The sequence below is a fragment of the Silene latifolia genome, chromosome 3, assembly GCF_048544455.1.
Source record: "Silene latifolia isolate original U9 population chromosome 3, ASM4854445v1, whole genome shotgun sequence".
NCBI classification, from domain to species: Eukaryota; Viridiplantae; Streptophyta; class Magnoliopsida; order Caryophyllales; family Caryophyllaceae; genus Silene; species Silene latifolia.
In genome coordinates this window covers 143354956-143382934 of record NC_133528.1, presented here as the reverse complement: position 1 = coordinate 143382934, position 27979 = coordinate 143354956, and the positions used below count along the sequence as shown (strand labels likewise).

At 35.9% G+C, this 27979-nt stretch overlaps 5 protein-coding genes across 5 annotated transcripts; 1 reads left to right on the top strand and 4 right to left on the bottom strand.

Annotated features, from left to right (window-relative positions):
• Positions 1–333: 333 nt before the first annotated feature.
• LOC141648244 (lysine histidine transporter-like 7) lies at positions 334–4423 on the bottom strand. The gene is made up of 5 exons (XM_074456763.1): positions 3961–4423; positions 2360–2493; positions 1411–1853; positions 1149–1280; positions 334–1011 (listed from the first exon to the last, which is right to left on the bottom strand). Exons 1-5 carry the CDS (start codon positions 4356–4358, stop codon positions 523–525), a joined length of 1596 nt encoding a protein of 531 aa, XP_074312864.1. The 5' UTR covers positions 4359–4423; the 3' UTR covers positions 334–522.
• A 5983-nt stretch (positions 4424–10406) lies between these two features.
• LOC141649862 (auxin-responsive protein SAUR64-like) lies at positions 10407–10781 on the bottom strand. Its single transcript, XM_074458535.1, has one exon. The coding sequence runs from the start codon at positions 10779–10781 to the stop codon at positions 10407–10409; it is 375 nt and encodes a 124-aa protein (XP_074314636.1).
• Positions 10782–11671: 890 nt separating this feature from the next.
• LOC141649861 (auxin-responsive protein SAUR67-like) lies at positions 11672–12049 on the top strand. The gene has a single exon (XM_074458534.1). It carries the CDS (start codon positions 11672–11674, stop codon positions 12047–12049), a length of 378 nt encoding a protein of 125 aa, XP_074314635.1.
• A 965-nt stretch (positions 12050–13014) lies between these two features.
• Positions 13015–13389, bottom strand: LOC141649860 (auxin-responsive protein SAUR66-like). Its single transcript, XM_074458533.1, has one exon. The coding sequence runs from the start codon at positions 13387–13389 to the stop codon at positions 13015–13017; it is 375 nt and encodes a 124-aa protein (XP_074314634.1).
• Positions 13390–14803: 1414 nt separating this feature from the next.
• Positions 14804–16263, bottom strand: LOC141646374 (uncharacterized). Its single transcript, XM_074454286.1, has 2 exons — positions 15704–16263; positions 14804–15367 (listed from the first exon to the last, which is right to left on the bottom strand). The coding sequence occupies exons 1-2, from the start codon at positions 16055–16057 to the stop codon at positions 14939–14941; spliced, it is 783 nt and encodes a 260-aa protein (XP_074310387.1). The 5' UTR covers positions 16058–16263; the 3' UTR covers positions 14804–14938.
• Between the last annotated feature and the right edge of the window lie 11716 nt (positions 16264–27979).

Sequence of the window (27979 nt, the reverse complement as noted above, 5' to 3'; positions counted from 1 at the left end):
GACGGAATGTTATGGTGTCCTTAAGTTGAATGCAATTTGAGAAGTTGACAAGGGTGAGGGGGTGAGTCGGGTCGGCAGTGTTGACGATTTGCATTTGGTTGTTAGCCATGGTGATCGAATAGGAGAGGTCGGGTGCGGGTACAGAGATGAAGACGGAGTTTTATCTTTGATCGTGAGGATCGTCAGACTTTTGATACCATATAGAGAATGAAATAGTATGTATATTGTATTCGATAATCAGAATAGTTTACAGGAGGTTATATTTATACAAATCTTAAGCTAACAATATTAGGAGAACCCTAAGCTAACTAATGCTATAAAGTAGGAGTAGGAGACTATCTAATTGACTGAGTGAATACATGAGAATAGGAAGTTTGTTACGTAGGATTATAGTTGACTGAAGGTCAAGCTATAATATCCTTAATAATGTAAACATAATATGTAAATGATATTAAGAATTTTGACAAAGCTATAAAATTGTTTTCATCTATAATGTCACTGTCAAATCTAGTAGGTTATAATCTATGGCTTCGGATGAAAGAAATGTACAGGAATGCCCTCAGTGGCAATGTTGTATATTGCTGCAATGACTAAGACAACACTTAGTAAAATACCTAAGCAGCCTAGAACTAAGTTGACCCACCACATTGACCCGTATGGGTCGGGTTTTTTGATGGAGATCCACATGAAACAAGGATAAGCGAAGGTGACAGGCAATGCTATCCCTCCGATTAGTTGCGATAAGAGGGGTAAAAATGGAAATGCAACCGAAATGAGAAATGCCAGTCCTCCGAAAAGGATTCTTAGTCCAGTTCTCATCCACCCAGTGCAAGGCTTCTTCCTGATGCTCACAACCCGTAGCTCAAAGTTGTCGAAAACAGGCATTGCGTAAATTTGGAAGGAGCATAAACTGTTGATTATGAGAAAGAAGTATATGACTGCCATTGATAACTTTGAGCCGTGGTTTCCATGGAACTTCCCGTATGCATTTAGTAGCCCTGCCTTAGGCATCTGCAACCAATTTAATCACTTGTAAGACGGCCTCATATTAAATTATTACTAACAAATAATTTCACGAAATAATGAAGGTGATCCAAGATCACTTGTAAGACGGTCTCGTATAAGAATGTTGGGAGTGAATGGCTTACCAATGTACCGTATGCCCAGAATCCACCGATTGCTACGGGAAACAAGCATAGTGCTATCATTGCATACGAAACTAGTACTCCTTTCCACATTCTTCTGTGTGTTGGATCTTTTGGGCTTGTAGGCAGAGTCCCCTGAATTTAAAAGAAAACAACTTTGATCAATAAGATGCAACTGAATGATTTTCGTAAAAATAAATTATGCGCGTTTTTGTGTGAAAACCGCAAGCAATTTGTCTTAGGAGGTGAGTTTGTCGAGGCGCACCTGTATCTCAAGCACAAGATTGTGACCTCTGAAAGAAAATGAGATGACACCAACTGCGGAAATAACAGTCATGACCCGACTCAACTCAGTTTCCGGACCTTTGAACACAGGTCTGAATTCCGTGCTAGAAGGCCTACCACCCTCAGTGACGAAAAGGACCCAGATGAGTGAGCAGTAAACCAGTGCAGTGATTGCGCTAATCAGGGAAACCCAAGCAACTGAGTTCAAGTTAGGGAGTTGTGCTATTGCTATGGCTAAGCATATGAATACCAAGTACCATTCTACGGTTGTTAGTGATCCTGTGTGCGCAATGAGACCGTTTTCATAGAGAATTTGATGTAATTTCTGCATGGTTGTTCCACCGGTAATCAACAGCATTACACAACTTCCACCTGACAGGTACATTACTGGAAATAGAGCTAGCATCTTCCCAAGCTTTGGACCTTTCATGACAAAATTACGACATTTCATAGTTACGGAATAAAACTCGCAAATGGGTCATCTGATTTTGAGTTGTATATGGGTTATGCACACCAAACCAGGTCAAGTCATTTCGCGTTCTTACATGTGTGTTATTACTGTGTCGTTTTGGTAAATTGTTTGTTATGGGTTTTGAGTCTCTGGAATATAAATCGAGTCATTTTGGGTCGTGTATATCGTAGCTTTTATCAATAGGTAGATAACTCATACGAGTTAATTCAAATTAGTCATTTCGATCAATAGTTACGACTAGGGATCAATTTGACAATTTCCGTGTTAGGTAATTTTGTTCGGTTTTAATTTACTTCAGAACTCAATCACGGTATGTATAGCATTCAAATCATTGACAGCGGGTCAATTTTGCACGGTCTAGATTACGAAACTTCACTATTAACAAATTTGATTGGTATTGAAAGAAGTTATAGACTATAGAGTATCAAATTATTTGCAAGTAGGTAAGTGGACTAACCAAAGGCTGACATAGCTAATTGGATATATCGACTGTACCGATAACCCGAGTTCGATTCGTGGAGTCGGACAAGAAGCCATATAGTGTAGAGTTGCCATATAAACGCTATTGATAACCACATTGTCCCCCATATCCTGAAATCCAATCACACGCAATTGAATAAATCAAATTTTTTTTGGTTTACATGCAAATTGAGTTAGCTTTTTGTTAAAAGGAAAAGGGAATAACACATCATATTACCATTATCGTCAACAGTACAATATGAAATTATATGAATAAGATCATATTAATATTAAAAGATACTCTCGCTCTGTCATAATCATTTATTTACTTTTTTTATTCTTTATAATAATAAAAAAGTAAACAAATAAATAAAACAGTACTACAATACATCATACTATAATCATATCATACCTAAAATTCCGCAGTTGTAATTCTTGTAAATCAAACCGTAAGATTCATAAATTCACTATTCAACCACTTTTAAGTTTTCACATTGAAAAAGACGTGAAACTAATAAAATTAATTCGATCTGTCTGATGTGTGCCCTTGAGTAGAGCTGATCAAGTCCGAGCCGACCCGTTCGGCCCGCTAAAATAGCGGGCTTGGACTAGAAAAATCAAAAATTAAACGGGTAATGGACAAGAAAATTCGGCCCGCTAGAATAAATGGACGGGCTTGGACTAAACAATATTGCCCATGGGCGGCCCGCTAGGCCCGCTATTATTAGTAACTTCATAAAAGTCCGCAAACCCTCAATCTCAGACGTTCTCTGCTCATTTCATTTGCAATTTGTACACTCTAAATCAATTAGTAGCGCAAATGAATACTTATGCCTTACGTATAAGTGGGAGATTGTCGGTATTTACACTTGTCGTATAAAGATTCTCCGAGATTGGACATGCTAACGGGATTGTCGTATAAAGATAGTAACTTTCAAGTATTTACACGGGAGTGTATGTAACCGCTAACAGTGCCGCACAAATACCGAGGCAAAAATGAACTTTTGATGTTCGTAGTAGAACATTGCCAAACTTGTGTTTTTTCCAAAATTAGTAAACTTATATTTTGAAAATTAGTATACTTTTTTAAGGGCAAGCTTTTAAAGATAATTGTAAAGATTTAGGGGATGTCGCTATAACAAACTCGTGTTTTAATAAAAACACTAATTTTTGTATTTTATTTTAGTCAGGCCCACGGGCCGGCCCGCTCTCTTGAAGTGGGCGGGTACGGACAGTGGAAAATGGCCCGCTTAGCGGGCTCGAGCTACTAAATACAGCCCGTCGGATACTTTTTTGGCAGCTAGGCCCGGCCCATGTTCGGCCCAAGCCCGCTTTTGATCAGCTCTACCCTTAAGACACACAAGTAACACATTAAAAGTTTATACAACTATACAAGGAAAGATTTACGATATTTTATCATTCAAGTGTGAACACAATTTTTACCATATTTGATCATGTGAACATCATTATAGGTTTTTAATGCATGAACATGTCTCACCATTACGGGTCTCACAGGCACACGATAGAAAAACCGAAAATGAAAATGACATGAAACTAAAAACTTATAATTCTTGAATATGAATATGAAAAGTTAATTACCATCCAAGAGAAACGAATGCGAAAGGAAGAGCAAGAGACTGAATTCCAATTCCAGAAGAAATCAAATGAAAAATGCAATAATACAAATTCCCATTTCTTGATTCTGTAATAGGAAGCCATGCTTCTGGATTAAATAATAATTCTTCAACATTTTTCTCTTCTACGTCGTCGTCGACCGTGATTTTGGTATCATAATCGCCATTGCTGCCATGAGTATCTACTTCCAAAGGATTAATCCTCGTAATACTCTTACTAAACCGCGACAACGTCGGTCCATGGTGGCTTACGGAATTGGATGAACATTCTTCTACCGATGATTCTTTGTTTGAATTATTAGATGTAATTTGTTTTTCTTCATCTTCTTGTTGCATTAAGTGTATTAAACTCGTATTCCACATTTTTGATCACTTTTTTAGCGTTAACTTTTGAGCTTAGTATTTATATTTATATGCTGAAAAACAAGATGGCGTTATTGGGTGGTCTTAGGTTTCGCATTATACCCTCTTATTTACATGCTCGTATGTAGGGTCTAAATATTGTACAAGTATGTAAAAAGGTGGCACTGTGAGTCTGTGACTTGGTGCTATTTGGACAATTTGGTGACGCGTAATTATTGCAAGGAGTACATAAACATCTTATTTTTATGAATTCATTTTTAAAATAATGTTCAAAAATAAAATATTTGTCATTTTGGGTCGATTTTGAAAATATTTGTCAAAATGGTGTCCACGTAGGCTCGGGATTTCTGGACCTAAACACGCTACTACCAATGGCGTGTTTACAATGAGTAGGGAAAGACATTTCATTAAAATGGACTAAAACAAACACGCCACTCCCTATGGCGTGTCTATGTATAATTTTTTTTTTTAAGTTCTGTCAGTTAGAGAAAAAAAATCGTTGTAAAGACACGTCACTGCTAATGGCGTGTTTTCTTCACAAAACACGCCACTACCAATGGCGTGTTTACAATGAGCCTACATGGACATCATTTTGACAAATATTTTCATAACCGACCCAAAATGACAAATATTTTATTTTTGAGCATTATTTCAAAAATGGATTCTATTTTTATATAGTAATAATAAAACTACGGTACATTATAAAACTTATTTAACGATAATAATTGAAAAAAATTGCAATTGCATAAATGATTTCAATGTCAATTAATCATTTTTTTATCAAAATAATTTTTTTGGTTCAAATGAGGGCACAATATCGTAGGTGAGTATTGAATTCTCAACTTCAAGATTAAGGTAAAAAAAACTCCACTTGAGCTAGCGCTTGCTCTTTTTTTTTTTTTTTTGCAAATTTATGTTTATATGGTTAAACATCTTATTTAACAATTAGTCTTGTTGAAGACGGGTCGGAGCAAATGACGGATAATGCCACTCACAAAACGAATAGGGAGGACAAGGTGGGGGCACCCCCATGTGCTTCCCTCTCTCCTCTATTTGGGTCATTTGTGAGGGAAAATGGTATCCGTCACTCCAAAGTGACGGATACGTACCGTCATAAATGAGATTTTGTTCTTGTTTAATGCAAATTCTTATTTGCGACGGGTACTGTTCGTCTCAAATAAGAGACGGGCCAAATGTGACCATTTTATGAGAAAATGTGACCATTTTTTCATAGGTAACATTTTATGAACAGTTTATGAGTGGTTACATTTTATCAAAAAGTGGTCACATTTGGCCGTCTCTTATTTGTGACCGTCACAAGGGAGAATTGCTGCTTATTTAATACTCTTTCCTTTTCACAAGACCTTATTTTGATTTTTTAGGGTCAAAGTTCCAAATGGATCCTCTCCATTATTTTTGTGTCCATTTTTCTCTCATATATATTATTATATTACATACTTCTACCTCGTTCATTTACCTTTTAATTTCGAAATAAGTCTACAACCATCTGATCAGCCCCAGATTTAATATGAGTCATTGATAAGTAATGGCCCAGATTTAATATGAGGATCCTTACTCGTCAAAGTCTCATTTGTGACGAGAAGTTGACCATGAAAAAGTAGAAAATTATGAAAAATATTTGTACGTAGTTTCCGCCAAAATGTCTTTTTTAGAAAATATATTTCCAACTAAAATAATTAACGTATATATATATATATTATATCACAAATTCTCATTTGTGACGAGTATATCAGTGACAAACTTGCAACGGGTCAAATATTATCTACATAAAAAGATAAAACAAAAGTAAAAAGTCTAAAAAATAACATTTTATTTTTATCTGTCACAAGAAAGACTTGCGGTTATATCACAAATTGACTTCTCTTTAGAAAAAAACAAAATGACTTTTCACATAGGAGTACTTTATCGTTTATACTTTCCTTCATTCAACTTCACTTTACAAGTTTGCTTTTTGCATGGGTATTAAGGAACGGATTAAAAAAACCTATTAAAAGTATAATACAGGGATCAAGAATGAAGAGGTTAAAAATATTAAAAAAAATATAAATGTGAGGTTTTATGGTGGATTAGTGTGGGGATGGTCGCATAGATGACATTTTTTTGTAAATATAAATTTTCAAAAAGAATAAAATGATTATTTTTTAGCCAAATAAGAAAATATGTAAAGTGAGTTGAATGAACAAAAAAAAAAAATTGCAGGGTGGAGTTGAATGCAGGGAGTAAGCAATAAATGTTGAAAATATGTTGAACTATATTAAGAAGAATGACGTGACCATACTGACGTAATCATGAGTAATTGATCCTCGTACTCTTACTAAACCACGACACTAATTTTAATGCATGTCTTCCAAGGGCAACGCTCAAGAGTCATGCGTATTGTAAATTGTAATACAAGTATGTCAACTATGTCGAGTTGAGAGTTGAGATTGTTTTTTTCTTCATCAATTTGACCTTTCATTTTCTTTTTTTTAGAAGATGTTCAATGATAGAAAATATGAAAAATGTACGCGATATTCTTAAGAGTTTGTCATTTTTATTCGAAATACCCAACTTTTTAATTCGAAAAGCTTTAAAAGGCGGTAATAACTCTTGTATACGAGTTCTAAAAGTGACAATTTTTTTTCAAATCGATTATATTTCCGAGAACTACAATTTGATAAAAAAAAGGTTATCGTATTGGACCCCATAACTAGGAGTTTTTGTATGTTAAAGTTTTTTTTATAGAATAAATTCTGAGTGATCATATCTCTTGTTAACGAGTTTCAAACTTGACAATTTTTTATTTCAACGAGATACAATAGAGTAACAACATAATAAAAATGTGCATCAATTAAATGTGTGACAAATATAAAGTGTCGATAAAAGATGTAGAAAAATAAAACGCTAATTTCTGCACATAATTTTATATTTTATACCCTAAAATGATTCTATAGTCCGTAATAAGTTATTACAATACAATTTTATACAAGAAATTGAGTTTTTCCGACTCTTCAATCGAGCACGAGTTTGTATAACAGTAATTTAATTTAGAACTTGTTATGTATATGTAGTTCTTCTGTTCAGTGAATAATTTATATTTATTTTATTTTATAAGTGAATAAAAATATAAATTATTAACTGATAAGGAGGAAGTAAATAACAAGCTCACACAAGAATACAAGATGCACCTGCTTGTTGAATAAGTGTGAAGGGGACGAGCTTTGTAAGTGCCATCCACTTTGTTATACTAAAGAACAAAATGCAATGCTTCATTGTTCCAAGTTATAGAACACTCTTTAAAAGGAAAAAAAGTTGTATACTACTCACTCTCTAATCCTTCTAATTCTTTACATTTTTCTTTTTTTAGGTGTTATGACTTATGATAGGTCACGTGAAATTAAATCAATTTGATACGGCTAGCTAAAGATCTCAATTCATCCCAAAATACATTAACTCAACATGATCTAAATTTAGTAATGATAACTTGATAAGGCTCTGAGCTGAATTGGATTGAAATTTGTCGAGATAAATTGAGCTGAGCTGAAGTGAGCTAAATAAAAGCTGAAATTAAGCCGAAAAGAACAGAGCTTTAAGCCCCCGATCTATAATTGACCTCTTGAGTAAGCAAAATTTGCCCAATTTTGAAATGATGAGTCTCAAATATATAATATGAGATGACAAAGTCCCCAACCAATTAGACTAAAAATATCTTAATCGAAACTTACATAAATTAACATAATCATATAGTAATGGTTTTTCTAAGAGCACACGTTAACATGCTAATTACCGAAAAGGTCTTAGTCTAGTAGTTAAAAGTTAAAGACAAGGATATTATGAAATAAGTCATAGTGAGACAGATATATTATGAAATAGGTCATGATGAGTTCGAATTCCTTTCTCCAATTTATCATATTGGCCTTGGCCGCCTTGTACCTCATTTAATGCCAAAAAAGCTAATCAAAGAAAGACTTAAAGATTATTTCGTTAATTATAACAAATACTCTCTCCTAGTCTGATTGTTCTCTTTCTTTTGGGTACCAAAATTAAGGAAATGAATTTGGACCACACAAAATACCATATTTCACATAGATTTAAATTTGGACCACACAAAACTTACCAAAAAATAAAAGAAAAACCAACACCCAATTAGCGTAAAAAAAAAAGAAAAAGGAACTAATAATCATACTAGGAGGGAGTATGAATTTGTAGATCAATTTCTCGGTTATTTGTATAAACAAACAAAATCATAAATCAATACTATATATTAAATCCAGAAATCAAGGGACTTCAATATAATTAAAGAAAGTTATACAAATTAATTATACTATATAGTTTTAAATCACTAGCACCGTGTGATGGACCCGATTAAGGGATCTCAATGCAAATATTATAGAGTTTGGGTTAAAATTAAATTATATAGAAGCTTGATAATTTTCCTAAACATAAAAGACTAAAACATGGTCAATTTCCTTAAAATAAAATAATTAATTAAGATGGTCAATTTCAAGGAGACTAAAATAAAGAAGATATTGATAATTTTCCTAAATATTAATACTCCGTAGAAGACTAGGAGATAGTCAATTTCCTTAAAATAAAATAACTAATTAGTATAAACATGCACATTTATGGTATTAATTATTATCATCATAAAATTATATATTAAATTTAAAATATATGTAATTTTATTAAAATTTATAATTTATTAGATTATAGAGATGTTAGGTAGCCCGGACGAAGCCGGGCACCCATACTAGTTAACTCTGTAATAGGGCCGGCTAAGCACTATACTTTTCGGCTATTAAAATCAAAGTCCAAAAGTTAAAGGGGCCAAAAATAAGTCCAATAGTCTGCCACTCACTCTAAACACATTTCACAAGTTGTCACGATTTGGCTATTTGCTTAGTGGAATAAGGCCTCTCATCCTACCTAATAGACTTACAATTCTTTGTACGGAGTATACTCTAATAAAAAATTGCGAAGTCACGAATTGATTCCAGTTGGGTGAAAAATTTCAGCGGAGATAAACAGAGACATTGGTTGAAGGAAAACTCGAAAATGTTTAAAAACTTTAACGAAATTTTTTGAAATTTTTAACCGTCAGCGGGGGCGAGCGTCTCTGCTCGCCCCATTCCCCTAGATCCACCACTGCTAATAAAGAATATATGTGTCTTGACTCCTAACATATTCTCATTTAACCGGTAAAAAGATTATACCTTTAAAGGTACAATAGTATCGTACCGTTATAATCAGTTTAATAGAGTTTTTATGTATTTCTTTCTACGAGTTTTTGAAGCATATAATAATTTTTTTAAGTCAGTACTCAAATTTAAATGAAATTTTATGAAATTTTATGTATAATTTATTAACCGAACTTAACCTAGAGTCGACTATTTTCATTAAAAAACAAACCATGGATCTATGATGAGTTAGGAGCATTATTATTCTAAGAGAAAATGAGTGATACCTTAGCATATTATACAATATCCCATAGGAACACTTTAATAATAAGATTGTGTGACGTCTTCGCAATAACGTAGAATTTCACGGGTTTAAACTTTAATTTCGTATTTCCTTCAAATCGAATCGTTTTGCAAAGACAAAAGTAGTACTAGCATTGTTGCAACAAGAAACATAATGATGTCTTATTTTATTCTGTTGTTCGGGACTTGCATGATGATATTGTGAGTCAGCCGGCATAATTGTTTCTTACTATTCTCATAATTATTTAATTAATTAATTATATTTCAATTTCAACTTGCCATTTGCCAAATACCAATTTACATGAGATGTGTTATGTTTGGTAGCCCCATCTTGTAAATATTCCGTTTTCACAAAAAACCATAAATTGCAAATATTCTGTATACGGTTTCTTTAACGCGTGCCCTTTAGAAAAACCTGTCTTAGAAACTAGAGATTAGTATGCTTTTGATGTTCAACTTATGATCAAATTGTGGAAAAATGTTGATTTACACCTGAATAATGCACTGTCAGTAAATCTCTAAATAAATTCAATCGAATCTGTTTAAAATAATGACGAGAAGAAGTGGTTTAGAAACTAGATATGAGCAAATGTTGATTAGTATGCTCTCGATGTTCGACTAATGAGTATCGGCAGCTGGCCAAAGATGCAATCAATTCCCTTTCCAAGTCCTTGGCCATTTGTTTTCGGATCATAGAAATGATGCACTCCATGAAACTTGAATCACAAGGCAAGGTAATTGCCCCTGAAGCAGCTATTCCGAATTCTTCCTCTGCCATTCTCAATAATTCTCTGAAAATATCAGTCTTTAGATACGTCAAGGGAAGCATGAACCGTCTTCCATCAGTTGTGTAAACAACAAAATGACCTTCATTGGTCACTGATCTTGGCCAGGAAACCCTCTTCCTGCTCGCAATTGCTAGTCTTTGATACTTCTTTGCCATTTTTGATGAGCTTCTTTGTACTGATCATCTTGGTTTCGTAATTAAGAAAAGCGATTTTTAAGATGAGAAATAATTGGGAAACTTTTAGATGAACTAGCTGTTAAAGCTTGGTTGTTATGAAACTTGGATAAAAGAGGCCAATGCAATGTTTTATAGCACCAAGTCGAAAAACATGTCCCTTAAATGAAATTAACTTGTTCTTATAATTTGGAGGCAGAGGCAGAGGCATGTGCATTGTTTGTTTCGAGTAGTTCACTGGACATTTTCTGTTAGCTGGCAATGTTTCTTACTAATAACTGAGACAATGCAACAGCAGTACAGCACACGCGGGACAACGGTCATTAAACCCCGTCAATATTAGCCTGTCAATACTAATTCGACCTAACTACCGTGACCTGAGACTTAACCTGTAAGTGACTCGAGACCTGCATTCATTTGGTTGAAGCCATAGTTGGCCTTCAATTTTCTCGTCCCTATATTGACCGAACTCAACTGACCTTTCAGATTGAATGGTGCTGAAAGGAACTTGAAAATTAGGACCGATAAGGCGATAATGTAGGCATATAGGCATATAGCGACATCTTTCGCCCTACATGGTGTAGTAGTTTGATGATGACTCCCTTTCAAATGATCAATTCAGGTATACCAGCTTGGTCTAGCTTATTGTGGACCTACATTCACATGGTTTTGCACCAAAGAGCTATAATCTTACAAGAAACATTTAAGTCTCATGTCTTTTGCTCAACTGCTATAAAACCTTAGCTACAACTCATAGTTTCATCATTCAAACCACAAATTCATCATCAACTTCATACAATACTACATTTTTCAATCTAAAACCCGTTTTTCAATAGACTCGAAATATGATTAGTACGAAGAAGCTCATAAAGATGGCAAGGAAGTGGCAGAAGCTAGCAGCTGCCAGCAGAAAGAGGATTTCCTGGCCAAGAACAAATGTTGCTGAAAAAGGTCACTTCTTCATTTACGCGAATGATGGTAAAAGGTTCATGATCCCCTTAACCTATCTTAAGAGTGACATTCTTCAAGAGTTGTTTAGAATGGCGGAAGAGGAGTTTGGGCTAACAAACGAAGGGGCTATTATATTACCATCTGATTCAGTTTTAATCGAGTATGCTATTTCTATGCTACAAAGACATGTGACGGTGGATTTTCAGAAGGCGTTCATTTTGTCCTTTGGTGAATGTCGTTCTTCATCATCGACGTGCTTACAGAAAGAGCTCATCGAACAACAATTTTTAGTCTGTTAAATTAGTTTGTAGTGAGACATGGAAGAAATAACCATCTTCTTCTGTTTACATGTAAATATCAGGAAATTGTAGATGTAACAAAATTTTGCTTATAGCAGATCATTTAGCCTATACAATTCATCTTTTGCTGTCGAAAAATTCCAATATGTTAACTAATCTCAGTCGTAGTTTTCTGCGCATTTCTGCATATATGAGCAGAGACCTCATTCATTGGAATTAACTTACAATCTTGATAAGTCAAGGGGATAACATGACCTATAGTAAATGAGATTTCCTGCCAGTAAGATCGGTTCATGGTATAGGAAATGGAGAACTTCGCGTAACCAGATAAGGATGGGTAAGCAAACTGGATTAAGAGATTCATGGTCGCAAGAACAATGGTATGACAGTTCCCACATTGTTACTGATAGTTTTTCATGAAATCGTGCAGCTGAAGAACAATGGTACAACAGGTCCTGCATAAAACTTAATGGCATGTTAAGATAGCTTCGCCTGATAAAACAGTCTCATCCTTGCAAGTTGCGACAGAAAGCTCGGCCTTTTGAATGCTTTATTGTCCTAAATCCTAATTTCCACAACCTCTCAGTTAAATCAAAATAAATCATGTTCAGGTAAAAAGCATAAGCATTACTCGGCATTACATTCGCGACAAGATTAATTCCAGATATAAATATGAACTGTGAACAATCTGATTGACTGCATCAAACTTTGCAGTATACGGAGTATATTTTTGTTTCTGTGATATTTGACAGTAGTATTTTCTCACGCGATCTTTAACAAAATTCTTCTGTGATATTAAATCTTCCTAATTCATATTCTGTGATGTTGATCAGGTTCATTCGCAGCCTATTAAAAGCACCAAACAGACTAAAAAATGAAGAAATAGTTTAAACCTTGACCTGAGTCCTGAAATATCATTAATTCTCTAAGTAAATTTACATCTAATCTGTACAGGGAAAAATGATTTAGAAACTTGAGACGAGAAACTGTCGACTAGTTTGCTCTTGTTGTTGAACTGAGGAGTATCTACAGTTGGCCAACGATGCTATCAATGCCTTTTCCAATTCCTTAGACACATGCTTTTGGATCATAGAGATGATGTACTCCATCAAACTTGAGTCACAAGGCAAGGTAATTGGACCGGAAGAAGCTATTCCGAATTCTTCCTCTGCCAATCTTAATAGTTCTCTGAAAATATCAGTCTTTAGGTACGTCAAGGGAATCATGAACCGTCTTCCATCAGTTGTGTACACAACAAAGTGACCTTCATCGGTCATTGGTCTCGACCAGGAAACCCTCTTCCTGCCTGCAATCGCTATTCTTTGCCACTTCTTTGCCATCTTGATTAGTTTCTTTGTACTTATCATTTTGTTTTTAAAGGAAGAAGATAAATTATTTTTCGAATAGATGAGGAAATAATTTGGAAGTTTTGAGATGAAGTAGATGTTGAGCTTGGTTGTTGTGAAACTTGGATAGAAGAGGCTATGTTTTGTAGCTCCAAGTTGAAAACATGTCACTTAAATGCAACCAAACTTATTCACATAATTTGAAGGCAGAGGCATGTGCATTGTTTATTTGGATTTTGGAGTAGTAGTTGAGTTGGCATTTTCTGTTAACTGGCAATGTTTCCTTCTTGTCTAAATTCCAGCTACTAACTTCCTACCTATTTATAACTGAGACAATGCAACAGCAGTACAGGACACACGGGACGAGGGTCATTTAACACAGTCGATATTATAGTACATCTGTCAAAACTAACTCGACCCAACTAGTCTGACCTGTAGTAGATCTGTCAAAACTAACCCGACCCAACTAGCCAAAATAACCCCTAAATGACTCGAGACCTGTATTCATTTGGGTCAAGCCATAGTTTTTCTGTAGTTTCCTAGTCTCCATATTGACTGAAACCAAATAAGTGGTAACCTTACAGATTGAATGAAGCTGAAGGAACTATATTAGGACTGACAACATAGCAGGATAGCGACATCTTTCGCCCTACATGGTCTAGCAGTTTGATGATGTCTCCCTTTCAAATTAGCAATTTAAGTTTATCAGAAACTACAACATCCACCAGCTTGGTCTGTTTTGACCTACATTCACATGGTTTTGCACTAAAGAGTTAGAATCTAACAACAAACATTTAAGTCTCATGTCTTTTGCTGAACTGCTATAAAACCTTACCACTACTCATAGTTTCATTACTCAAACCACTAATTAATTATCAACTACTTACAATATTAATTTTTCAGTTCAAATTACGGTTTTCAATAGACTCGAAATATGATTAGTACAAAGAAGCTCATAAAATGGCAAGGAAGTGGCAAAAGCTAGCAGCTGCCAGCAGAAGAAGAATTTCCTGGCTAAGAACAAATGTCGCTGAAAAGGGCCACTTCTTCATTTACGCGAATGATGGCAAAAGGTTTATAATCCCCTTAACCTATCTTAAGAGTGAAATTTTTCAAGAGCTCTTTAGAATGGCAGAGGAAGAGTTTGGACTAACGAATGACGGGCCTATTACATTACCATGTGATTCAATTCTAATGGAATATGCGATTTCAATGATTCAAAGACAAACGACAGAAGATTTTCAGAAAGCGTTCATCTTGTCCTTCGGTGGATGTGGCCCTTCCTCATCGACATGTTTACAGCAAGAGCTCACCAAACCGCAGTTTTTAGTCTGTTAAATTAATAAAGTAACCATTTTCCGCCTTTATGTAAATGTCAGGATAATGTAGATGTAGACATGTAGTTAAATTTTGTTCATAATCAAACTTGCTAGTATATAAATACGGTTTTGCGAGGAAACAATCATCAAACCAACTACAATTGCAATTTCAAACGAAAAAAAAAAAAAGTAATTGAGCTAACTTTGAGCTAACTAAGGTCCTCTCAAACTACATTGTTGAATTCCGAAACAATGACGTTCGAGGCGACAATTTCAGAGCAACTAAGGTTGGCAATGTCAAGACGGGATGCCTCGAGGTTGGAGATACTAGGAGATGGGACATTCAGGCCCGAGATAGCGAGGCCACTGAACTTGATGCCGGAAAAGTTTAAGGTGGAGGCGCTGAGGGCTGAGGCGGAGATGTGGTTTGCAGAGAGGTTTGAGGCGGAGAGAGTTGCGGCAGAGAGGGAATCCGCCTGGTAAGTAGAGATGCTGCCAGAAAAGGGTGCTCCGTCGTCAATGGGAGTGACAGTGGTGGTGGACGGGTGAGAGCCGGAGCCGGAGCGGCGGTTCTGAGAACCAGAGGGCCTAGAGGCTGGTGGATGAGTGGCCGGAGAGCGTGAGACAGGTGGTTTTTGGCCCTTCTTCAGCACCTGCATTTCAAACCGCACCAAACGTCACGAAATTATCAGCGTTTTTTTATCTTCAATATAAACTATTTTCCAATTGTAAGACTATATAATGAAGTATGTCATCGTATGTATAGTACAATGACCCGTAATATTTCTAGAATATTTTTAGAATATTATGATACTCCTAATAATAGTAGGATGACCCGTAATATTTCTAGAATATTTCAGAGATCCTAACAATATTTCCCTAATATATCTCTAATCGTATCTCCTCTCTAATACCAATCAAACAACAATCGGTTAAAATTACATATTAGTCAACAATTAAAAAAACATATCAGAATTGGCTAAAATTACCTTGAAATTTAACTGCAAGTTTTCTGCTTTGCTTACTAATTTAGTTTGCATCGATTTTGAGACGGATTCAGAACAGCGAGCATATTTACCAGACCATACGCTCTCCAATTGCAAATTGTGAAGAGCGGTGAGATGATGCTCTTCTGATATGGTGTATTCAAAATCTGATTTCATCATATGCCACATCTCTTTAACATAATCAATATGTTCCTCGATTGGTATTGCTTTTACTTTGCCTGCCGAACTGCTTCTCAACACTCGATCGTTTTCAAGGTACTCAGCGAAAAAGTCGAATTTTTGCTGATGGTCGAGCTCCTTGAAATTTTCGAGATTGATGCCGCATCTCTTTGACATTATGAATATGTTCCCCGATTTGTCTTGCTTTTACTTTGCCTGCGGAAGTGCTTCTCAACACTCTATCGTTTTCAAGGTACTCGGCCAAAAACTCGGCCAAAAACTCGAATTTTTGCTGATGGTCGAGCTCTTTGAAATTTTCGAGATTGGGTGGAGAATATGGGGAGGAAGATGAAGCCATACACGTGAGAAATAGAATATTGTATATTTATAATCGTATTACTGTGTTTATATTTATAGAGCACACAACAATTCTAGGGTTAGCAATTTAAAAATACTATTAGAGAATATTAGGTAGAATATTATATTAGGAATATTAAGAAAATATATTATCGTTAAGATAATATATTTGTTAGGATATTATCTTGTGGAATATTCTTGGATTATTTTTCAAGGCATTCTACCATATATTATAATTGTCTAAGTTGATCACCTAATATTTTCCACAAGATAATAATATTAAGAGTAAATTATCAATTACACCCACGTCAAATACACTTTTTTACATTTACTCCCACGTCAAATTTTTTTATTAAATTACACCCAACTTAATAGCTCAGTTTACAAATTGCACCCACTACTACAGATACAGCCTATAACAACGGGTAAAAACCGTTGTAAAATAAAAAAGCGGACGTTGTTAAAGCGGCCGTTGTAGAAGGTATTTACAACGGTTTGCTTATTTAGTGGAACCGTTGTCTAAATTATTCACAACGGTTAAAAGCCGTTGTTATTGGATGCTCTCCGTTGTGGAAAGTGTTTCAAAATTTTGGAGGGAATTATATAACAACGGTTGTCGTATGTATAACCGTTGTTGTAACTTTCCCTCCAAAATTATGAAGTCTTTTGACAACGGGTTTATGTTACATACCCGTTGTTGAAATTGTTAGTAACAACGGTTCTTTGTTTAATACCCGTTGTTGTAATTTTACCTCCAAAATTGTGAATACTTTTAACAACGGTTCTTTGATTAAAACCTGTTGTTGAATATTATGCGCGGGTATTTGTAAATGTCATTCACAACGGTGTTAGTTTTATTAACCGTTGTGAAAGGTATTCACAACGGTTTTTTTTTAGTAACCGTTTTTATTACGTACACCTAATGTTCAAAAATTAAATTTGTTTCATGTCATTCAAAACCTCGCATATATCAAGACACCATATACCAAAGACCAAAGATAAATCATAGCTGGGTTCATCAGAACTCAATAGATTCAATTCAACCACAACAGCAGCATCATATATATATATATATATATAATTACAAGGAGTTGAATTTACATGAACTAATTAATCATTCCCTAACTTCAACAAAAAAATTACTAATAAGCTGATCTAAACTGTGAGTATAGTATCATGCATTTCTATCTATATATATTCTAAGACGTAGTTGCCCCACATGTCTCTTACCTCGTCTATATCTATACTTGAGTATTGCTCAATCTGTTGTGACTGGTTGATTACATAGTGCGGAAAAAACAAAGAGAATACATTATGGTATATATAGCGAAATCAAGACAACATTAGCAACATCATGGTATATATAGCAAAGAATTGCAAGACAACATTAGCTCTAATTTAAAAAAAGTAATAAACACATGTTTAAATTATTACTAACCCTTTCTGGAATAACGAGATATCTTCGCCTAATAATCTCCAACATGAACCGACAAGCGTAGTATCCACATTGTATGTTTTAAGGTGGCGAGGGGCCTATTATTACATAAAAACAAACAGACGAGAGAAGGCTCACATCCGAATCTTGAACTTTAGGTATTGTATTAGTATTAAACACAGATATTGCACTTAATGTTATTGTATTTGAGCACGTACCCCTCGTTATCGTAATAAAATCGGGGCCAACATCGAATCGTTCGTGGGTTGATCCTCCTCGTTTGCTCTTTTCTTCTTAAAGGCCCTTTTTTTAAAAAATAAAAAAGGAGGCGGAAACTAATTTTTTTAGGGGCAAAAATATGAACGAGCTTTTTTCTATAAATAAAAATTGAAAATGTTATTATAAATAAATCAGTATTATAAACTTACATTTTAATCAAGTGCTTAAAAGTCTCGCTTGGTTGATGATGTAAAGAGTCCAACCGTAAAACTTTTTCTTTGTCGGCATGATGGTCTAGCACCCAATGAGTCATACATCAAGAGACATCATCATTATTAACAAGTACATATATTAGTTATGAAAATGCAATTGTAGGGGGAAACGTAATATTAATTTGTTTATTACCCTTTTTCATTATAAGCGCCAAAAATCGACTTCTTGGTTGTCGTCAATTCTTTGAGCAATATAATCTACCCGTTGTTCGAACGAGAAATCCGGAATAAATAAAGATAAAACATAGAGGCACAGGAATCCGTATTGATCAGATGGAATATTCTTCTCAGGGATCACTCTCAATTGCAATATCCTACATTATTACGGTATTAATTCCGGTATTTAAAACACTATCTACCTAGTAGTCGAATATTAGACTATGAAATTATTTATTAAGAAACTTACTTCATCCAAACAAATATGTGTGCTATCATCAATCTAGTCTAGTCCACCCATACGGCTAGCGGATCCCATGATATAAGCGCTTGGCGCTCAGCCCCTAGAATATCCTCCTCGAGCGGAATAATTATCGGTTGCTCGGAGGCTATGCGATGGCCAACCTCCTCATACGATCTCATCATCGTCCCCGTTCTTAGTTTTTGCATGTAATCCTTCCCTTTATATTTTGTGGAGTTTATACTCCTAACTTTCACTACGGAAAGAATGAGTCTTTGATGTGGTGCTACTACCACCAGCCTACACATGTAGTATAGATAATTAAAATAATAAAAAATCCAAAGGTAACATATCCTAGTTGGAGTAATAAAAATAAAAGCGTATTTAATTAAATACCTCGTCAACCTGCTCTTTCAATGATGAGGTAGTAGTAGCAGGTAAGACTGGGGACTTAGGCTTATTAGTCTTTTTTGTCCCCTACACAAAATTACCATGCTTTTTATAAATACAGACAAAATATAAATAAAGGGGCGAGGTTAATTTTTAAAAAAATGGAGAAGTTAATTAAATACATACCTCATCAAGTTGTTGTGAAGTCGAGGTCGTTGGCATGTCTGTGGACTTAGGCTTATCCGCCAAAGCCGCCTTTTTTGTTCCCTACAAAAAAAAAATAACATATAAATTTAACATATAAAAACATTCAACAATTAAAAATGTAACACATATATATATATATAAAGGTATTTCTTCTAACCCCAATCGTTTTCCATTTGCTCGGGAGGAGGCGGCGAGATATCTTCGCCAAGTAGATGTGAGTATCGAGCCATTGGATGAAACTTCCAAGCGCATCTCCCGAATGGTAATGTCGTCACGAATCGGGACAGAAAGTGGAAATTTTTCATGGCCTGGATTGACCGTAGTTATCTCTACTATTCTATGATTCGGCAAAAGTTTTTCGCCATGAACTACGATTTCATTGCTGCAGATTTGTTTTCTACGAGACCCCGGCCAACACGCACAAGTGGCTTTTCGATTCTATTAGGGTCGAAAGAATAACTGGCCTCTTGTTTACGGCCCGAAGAATATACACATACATACATTATTATATCTTTGCAAAAACGCTTCAAATTCAAAAGATTTTGCAAAAACGCTTTCGTCTCGGGCCGATTTTTGCACAAACTTCAAAGATTCATATAAATTTAACTAATTAAACACTTCATGCATACCTTACGAAAACAGGAACCGACTTGAAGGGGATGTATCTTGTTTTCCATCACCGTCTTCTCATCAAGTTGCATCTCCTTTTCAGACCCATTATTTACCTAATAAAATTAACCAATTCAATGGCACCATGTCGGAAGTTGGCGGTGAACACACCCCCGATCTTACCCAAAAAAAAAACAAAAAAAAAAAGGAAGTATATTAGGTACCGATCGGCTTTAGTTGTTACAACTTCGAAGCATTATTAGGTACCGATCTTTCGAATCTCGTTGACCGATACTTCCTTCTCATGTATTGCCAAGGTAGTAGCGGCCTCTTCACCAATCTGTTGTACCTTATTATTACCCCCTTTAGAAATGACATCCTCCATCATCTTCACTTCTTCTTCGGAAAGCTTACCTCCGACATTCACTTTAGTAGTACGGATGCCATTAATCAAGTCGATTGCCAAGAATGTAATGTGTCAACAATTTTTATCCCAACAATAACATGTGAATTGAACTTAAATGAAAATAATAGAATAAATGTTACCATGTCAGCGTTCTCGGACTTAGTCTTCATTTTCTTCTTTATCTCGGCGGTTTTCCCATAATATTTCGTTACTCCAACCCGTAACGGGACGCCCCTCAAACGACCTGGATGTTCGGGTCGGCCGATCGCTCTAGCAAGAACGTCATTACGACCATTGGGAGTGAATTTCCCTTCTTCTACCTCTTTCAATACGTTATCCTATAATATATTAAATAAACTTCAAATTATATTTGTGACTAAAATAATAAAGTTAGTAATGAACTCGTCTTAATAAAATAATGCTTACTATGTTGGCCAAAACTTCCTCATCGTATTTGTCATGCGACGACCAGGATCCTTTAGGCGTGTGCCCATGTTTATAAGTTACATGCCGATCCACCTCTTTCACTCCCTTTGCCACCTACACATTAACATGGTAACATTTATACACGTAAATGTGTATCAATGCAAGTCCAAGTGTGATTAAAAAAATAAAGTCTCACGGGGCAATAATGCATGCTACTTACGAGGTCCTCTTCTATCTTTCTCAGAACGCCTCGAGAACCATAGAATTTCCCCTTCTTGCATGAAATGTTAGCACGATTTCTTTTGCTAACGGCCTTCAAATAATTATATAAAAGCGCAAGTAGATGAGATAATAAAAAGATTATATAAATGACTCATTAATTAAAAAAATGATAGGTAAATCGTTAAAAGGCGAGGATATTTAACCCGAAACTTCTCGCAGTTCTCATCTTTTTGAAAAGATCTCATTCTTCCTGCTTGATGGTGGGACACTTGTTTTCCGGTGGGCTCTTACGCATCTCCCCGTTGCCTTGTCCACATACAACCAATCCCTAGCAACGCCACACTTCCACCGCTGTGGACATCCGCTGCCTTATGCATTAAATACTCATCATGGCTTATATCGGGTATAATAAAGCCTTCCTTTATACGAGCCAAGTATAACTCCGCCAATTTTGGATTCAAAGTTCTAACATCATCTAAATGGATAGGCACAAACTGTCTTGTGCAAGCACCAATCCAACTGGAGAAAAGACCCGCATTTGGACCAGTAGGGAAACCCTTCTCACTCCATGTTATTTCGAACGGCTGTTTAGCGGCTATAGCTGCAAGGACTCTCTTGCACTTCGTAGCACCCCTCTCACCAGGCTTATTATCACCAGGCTCATTATTCTTTTGACTTCTTTTACGTTTTTCACCCATGATAATCCTAAAACCCAAATATGAATGATATAGCTTGAAATGAACAACTTAACAACGTACATGCAGAGTATTATCTAAAACCCTAAACCCTAATAGGAATGAAAATTTAAAACAACAGATTGAGCTTCTAAAATCCTAAACCCTGATAAGAGGAGTAAAGTAGATGATGCGGGATGATAAAGATAACAAAGAAAACGAAAAACAAACAGATGCATGAAAAAAGAAACAAGATGATCGTCTTAAAACCCTAATGACGAAACACAAAATTAAAGTGAACATACCTGTTGATGATGATGATAAAGAGAACGAGCAGATGATAAGGGAAGGCAACGGAATCGGGCTTGAAATCGGGCGACGGCGACGAGAATGTAAAAAGCGAGGAAGAGAGAAGAATTAACACAGGATACCAACGGTTGGAGTAATAATGTTGTGTGTGTTTGTGTATGGCATGCTGGATGGGTTTCTATATTAGTTTTTTATTAAGACAAACTATTGACAACGGGTGCTCAAAACAAAACCGTTGTTGTATGTTAATAACAACGGGTCAATAAAAGTCAACCGTTGTCAAAAGCTTATTACAACGGGTAAAATATACCCGTTGTAATATATGTTCACCAAATTTGCGCCAAAATGAAATATGTCAAAAAAAATAATTGACAACGGGTAGAGGTACTACACCCGTTGTTGAAAGTATTAACAACGGGTAATTTAAATATAACCGTTGTTATTGTTGAACCTCTTTTTTTTTTAAAAATTACTGTAATTCCATTATAGTCCAAACTCGACAATACATACCGCAACATTATTCAAAGCAATTTCAACACCAAAGATCCACATCTAATAATAAGATCAAGAAAATAAGACAACTTACACCAAAGATGCATGCATACTTTGTGTCCCGATGAACTATCTCGGGATCGGGGACGTTTCTTGGATGTCATAGTTTCTTCGTTAACCCAAATACCTTCACCATGGTCATCACGCATATAGATGCTTTCAGTGTCCTCATGATCGGTGTCAACATCGTCGAAATAAGATACGGTGGTAGACTGATCCATTCCCTCAAAAACGACATCCCGATCATCATCATCATTATCGGATGGACTACTCCTTCTTTTCCTTATAGACAAGACAACACCACTTCTTATCCATAGGATCGGTGACATAGAACACTTGTTTAGCTTGGGATGCCATTATGAAAGGATCATCCTTATTATTGCCAACCTTACCCAGATTGACCAACGTAAATCCCATCTTATCCTTTCGGACACAATGGATGTTGTTATCAACCCAGTTACATCGAAACAAAGGCATTGTGAAATCAATGTAATCTAGTACCAATATTTCTTGAATAACACCATAATAAAGGCATTTTCCCCAAATAGGCTTTTTATCTTTTGAAGTAGCAAAGTGCATTGCCTCAAATTCAGAACTCACACCACTATTTTGCATTGTGCTCACCTCATCTTGCTCACGGGTGTAAAAAGTATATCCATTAATGGCAAAACTGTTGTAAAAGGTGACCCTGGCATTTGGACCTAAACTAAGACGTAGTAACCTAGGAGAGATGTCATCACCAGTTTGATCAAGACACTTTGTAAGACAATATTCCTAAACCACTCCGGAAACGTCTTCGTATGCTCGTTCGCAATCCACTTCTCGGTCTTGTTTTGGTGATCGTATTTGAGCTCATCTTTGTGTTGTTGAATATAAGGTTGCACCTCATCTTCGTTGTTTAGCACATATATGTGTGCTAAATGCAACATTTCACGTGTCACAATTTTTTCAACCCGGCCCCTAATACCTTTTCCGGTCATCCAATCACTATGACGATTCTTAGGAACGCCAATCAACTCCTTCGGGGAGAGATGAGCGTAACAATATGAAAGAGCTTCGTCTAAAATAGCGCGTTCAGCAATACAACCTTCCGGACGATACCGATTAGATGTATAGTCCTTGTAGACTTTCATCAATCTTTCGAAAGGATATTGGTATCTCAAGTACACGGGCCCAAGGTACAAAATCTCCCTAACCAAGTGAATGGTCCGATGAATCATGATAGTGAAGAAAGAGGGTGGAAAATACATTTCCAACGACAAAGAGAGGTTACAACGAGGTCCCGCAATGAATCCGCGTCATCGGGATCGATGACTTTCTCGCATATGGACTGGAAGAAGAGACAGAATCTAGTTATAGCATATCTTACCTTTTCAGGTAAAATGGAACGAATAGCCACAGGTAGTAATTGTTGCATCAAAGTGTGACAATCATGTGACTTTAACCCGGTGAGTTTTAGGTCTTGCATCGACACTAGGCTTTTGATGTTCGACGAATAACCATGTGGCACTTTAATTCCATTCAAGCATGCACATACTCTTTTCTCTCATTCCGTGAAAGGGTAAAAGCTGCTGGCGGTAAAAATGTACGATTACCTCTCTTCTGTGGTGCCAACTCTAGCCTAATACCCATCATTTTCATATCTTCCCTAGCTGCGGCGTTATCCTTTGTTTTACCAGGAACATTCAAAAGGGTATTGATAATATTATCACAGACATTTTTCTCAATGTGCATGAAATCGAGGCAATGCCTGACCTCCAGGTCAGGCCAATATGGAAGTTTATCAAAAAATATGGATCTTTTCTTATACCCACGAGTAGACAATTTAGAGCCGCTCTTCTTCCCATAATCTATCTCAATATGCTTTACTTTCTGATAAACTTCATGCCCACTCAAAATTCTAGGAGGTTGACGAAGTTCTTGTCTTCCATTGAATGCTTTCCGCATCTTGCGATAACAATGGTCATGATACAAGAACCTCCTATTTCCCATATACACATACTTACGAGAAGACTTCAAGTATTCGGACTCGATATCCTCCCCACACAATGGACAAGCCTCTTTCCCATGAACTGTGTGCCCGAAAGGTCGCCATAAGCCGGATAGTCGGTTATTGTACACAATAACATCGCTCTCAAATTGAAAGTTTCGTTCTTATATGCATCAAATACTTCTATCCCACTATCCCACAACAATCGCAAATCATCTAGAAGAGGTTCCAAATATACATCTATATCATTTCCAGGTTGTTTAGGGCCGGAAATTAACAACGACAACATCAAATACTTTCTTTTCATGCACACATATGGAGGTAAGTTATAAATAGCCAACACTACTGGCCAAGTACTATGTTGGCTACTCATGTTTCCGTGTGGGTTCATTCCATCAATGGACAGCGCTAGACGTAAGTTTCTAGGTTCATTGCCGAACTCGGGATACTTAGCGTCGAACGATTTCCATTGCTTACCATCTGCCGGGTGTCTTAGCTTTCCATCATTTATTCTTCCCGTTTCATGCCAAGTTAACATTTTTGCATCATCGGGATTCGCATAAATCCTTATGACTCTTGGTATCAATGGAAAATACCACAACACCTTAGCCGGGATCCCTTCCTTATCCTTATAACGCCACTCCAAACATTTAGGGCAATTGGTTAAGTTTTGATATAATTTCCGATACAATATGCAATCATTTGGACATGCATGTATTTTCTCATATTTCATACCCACTCCTCTTATTAGTTTTTTCGCCTCATATGTCTTAACAGGTAGAACATTACCATCTGGAAGCAACTCCTTTATCAAGGCTAAAAACTAGTGAAACACGTGTCACTCACCCCATTTGCCCCCTTGATATTATACAACTTCACCACAGCAGACATTTTTGTGAACTTACAACCAGGATAAAGAGGTGCTTCAGACTCACACAACTTCTCATACATGTTGTTAAGGTCATCCCAATTACTAGTGTCATCACCTACATCTTCAAAAGCAATGGACTCATCATCATTCTCTTCATTATCTATAGACCCAACATTCAACTTCTCTACTTCCAACTCTTCCAACTCAAAAACTCGGCAAACTCAGGATCATCAGTTAGCCTTTCGTGTACCTCAACATCATCTTCTTCCGAGTTATTCTCTTCCTCTAATGATTCCCCATGAAAAATCCAAAGTGTATAGGATCGACTAAATCTCCACTTTTCTAGGTGTATTTTAACGTCCGGAAAAGCCATATAGCTAATATTACCACATCTTTCACAAGGACATGCAATACTAGAAGAACCTTTCAAATTGTTCTAAACGAATTCATAAAATTCAGCTAAACCATCCTTGTAGGTGCGGTCACTCATATTTGCATCAATCATCCAAGTTCGAGTCATTATTCTACATTCGTAATAATAGGCAACTAATTCAGAAAATACAATAATAGGCAAACAAATAAACGAAATTCAGGAAAGCAATTAAGCTAAATTATCAACAAATTAGATAATAATCCAAAAAATCCTATATCTAGTTATAATAAGCGTTGCTAAGAAACATATATATACCTGATTGATAAACACGCGCGATGAGGGAGAGAAGACGTGACAACAGTGACGGAGATGAAGACAGAGAGACGATCAGGGAGGAATGGAGGATGATATAGTAGCAGTATTAGCTTGTGTTTGTATTTGTAGCGTATAGCAGAATAAAGCAATATGTTGTTCTTAAGATTTTCATAATATTAATAACAACGGTTATTGAGTCTACAACCGTTGTTAAAACGTATTAAAAACGGGTTCTAATATAACCGTTGTGATTACTTTTCACTAATTTGGCGCCAAACCATTAACAACGGTTAAAATTTAACCGTTGTTATTAGTTTTTTCATTAACAACGGTTGTTTAAGTATGACCCGTTGTTAAAACCAATAACAACGGTTAGCAACACATAACCGTTGTCATTAAGTTTGGTAAAATTCGCGGAATAAATTCTACAACGTGTTTTGATGATTTTCGTGAATAAGCGTTGTTAAAGGGCCGTTGTGGTTGCCTGTATTTGTAGTAGTGACCCAATATCGGAATCCGGCCAAATTTCCGTCAATTTTCAAAATTTCTGGGATAAAACATATTTTTAGGACGATTTTGCCCTTCTGCCTTTCTTTATTAACCTGGTGTGTGTTTGATGTTTACTCTCTCATCCATTCCCTTCCCTTCTTCATCCTTCTCTCATATTTTCCCTAATTTGATTTCCTCCATTGTTTTCCTCATCCTCAAGGTAATTCATTCCCCAAACCCAGAAATACAAACCAAACCCAGAAATGCATAAAGAAACAATTCAAATCCAGAAATGCATAACTTAATTTAATGGCAAATTATTTTAAACACAGATTATGAAAACCTAGAAATTAGGACGAGCAAAATTAACCTAACTAATTCAATGGGAAAGATAAAGTCGCAAATTAGGATAAACAACATTCCGATTTTTGATGACGGGGAAGAAGAGGAGTTTCGACGATGTAGCGAAGGGCGGAAATCAACAAGAGGGTAAAAGGCAGAAGATTGATGACGGGAACATAAGTGTAATTAGCTTGAGTTTTAGGAAGAAGAGCAGAAAAGGAATGCCCTGCAGGGCACCTTTCTTCTGATTCTCGGGAATTTTGACAGTAATGAAGATAATTTGATGGATTAATTAGGCCTGAATTCGGGTTTTGATGAATCGCTGCAATTGTATAGATTCTGGCTGATTTAACTTAGCATGTTCTGATAGCAAGAGAAATCAAAAATTAAAAATTAACCAACAAACAAATTACAAAGAAGAGATGAAAGGGGAACTTACAGATGATTATTAACGTGATTGATGGTGACGGATGATCAATATACTAATAATTAAGATTTAATTGGGGGAATTTGAAAGGGGCAGATTTTGAAAGGGGGGAAGTGAATGAAGAGTTAACAGGTTCATTCACAATTAGAAACACGCGGGGGCAAATCTGTCATTTTACACAGTTTTTCACCTGAAAATGGGATGGGGTGTAATTTTTAACCGAGCTATTAACTTGGGTGTAATTTAAAAAAAAAAATTGACGTGGGAGTAAATGTAAAAAAGTGCATTTGGCGTGGGTGTAATTGATAATTTACTCTAATATTAATATTCCTAATATAATATTCTACGGGTAATGCTACTCACAAAACGGATAGGGGGACAAGGTGGAGCACCCCATGTGCTTCCCTCTCTCCTCTAGTTGCACATGGTTTTGTTCTAAGCATGTTTTCGGGTAAGGCGGTAAGACCTACATACTCTAAACAACCACCACAAATACACTCTTCGTCTCTTCGACAAGTCAGAAAGACATATGTTGCTGCTTGGTTTAATACTTTAATGGAAGTGTAAATATGTAATTAGCAAGATACTGTAAGTAGAAAAGTACAGTAACTGTTGATAAATCTTGTAGAGCACATTATAAGACTTGTGATTTTTTCATTAGGTTTCCACATGGTAGAACGATGTCGTATGGTTCCTTATTATGACTGTTTTAAAAGAGTAAACATATCAGATGATTTATAGTCACAAAGTGAGGAAAATTCTAATTCCTAGGTAAAACTACATCTGCTATGTACAGAAGAAAGGAACAAATAATGTC

Coding starts and splice junctions, on each gene's coding strand:
- LOC141648244 (XM_074456763.1), bottom strand. CDS start 4,358: ATGTGGAATACGAGTTTAATACACTTAATGCAACAAGAAGATGAAGAA. Junction 2,494..3,960: donor GCATTCGTTTCTCTTGGATG/GTAATTAACTTT, acceptor ATTGGATTTCAG/GATATGGGGGACAATGTGGT. Junction 1,281..1,410: donor ATCTTGTGCTTGAGATACAG/GTGCGCCTCGAC, acceptor TTTTAAATTCAG/GGGACTCTGCCTACAAGCCC.
- LOC141649862 (XM_074458535.1), bottom strand. CDS start 10,781: ATGGCAAAGAAGTATCAAAGACTAGCAATTGCGAGCAGGAAGAGGGTT.
- LOC141649861 (XM_074458534.1), top strand. CDS start 11,672: ATGGCAAGGAAGTGGCAGAAGCTAGCAGCTGCCAGCAGAAAGAGGATT.
- LOC141649860 (XM_074458533.1), bottom strand. CDS start 13,389: ATGGCAAAGAAGTGGCAAAGAATAGCGATTGCAGGCAGGAAGAGGGTT.
- LOC141646374 (XM_074454286.1), bottom strand. CDS start 16,057: ATGTCAAAGAGATGCGGCATCAATCTCGAAAATTTCAAGGAGCTCGAC. Junction 15,368..15,703: donor ACTTGCAGTTAAATTTCAAG/GTAATTTTAGCC, acceptor TTTGAAATGCAG/GTGCTGAAGAAGGGCCAAAA.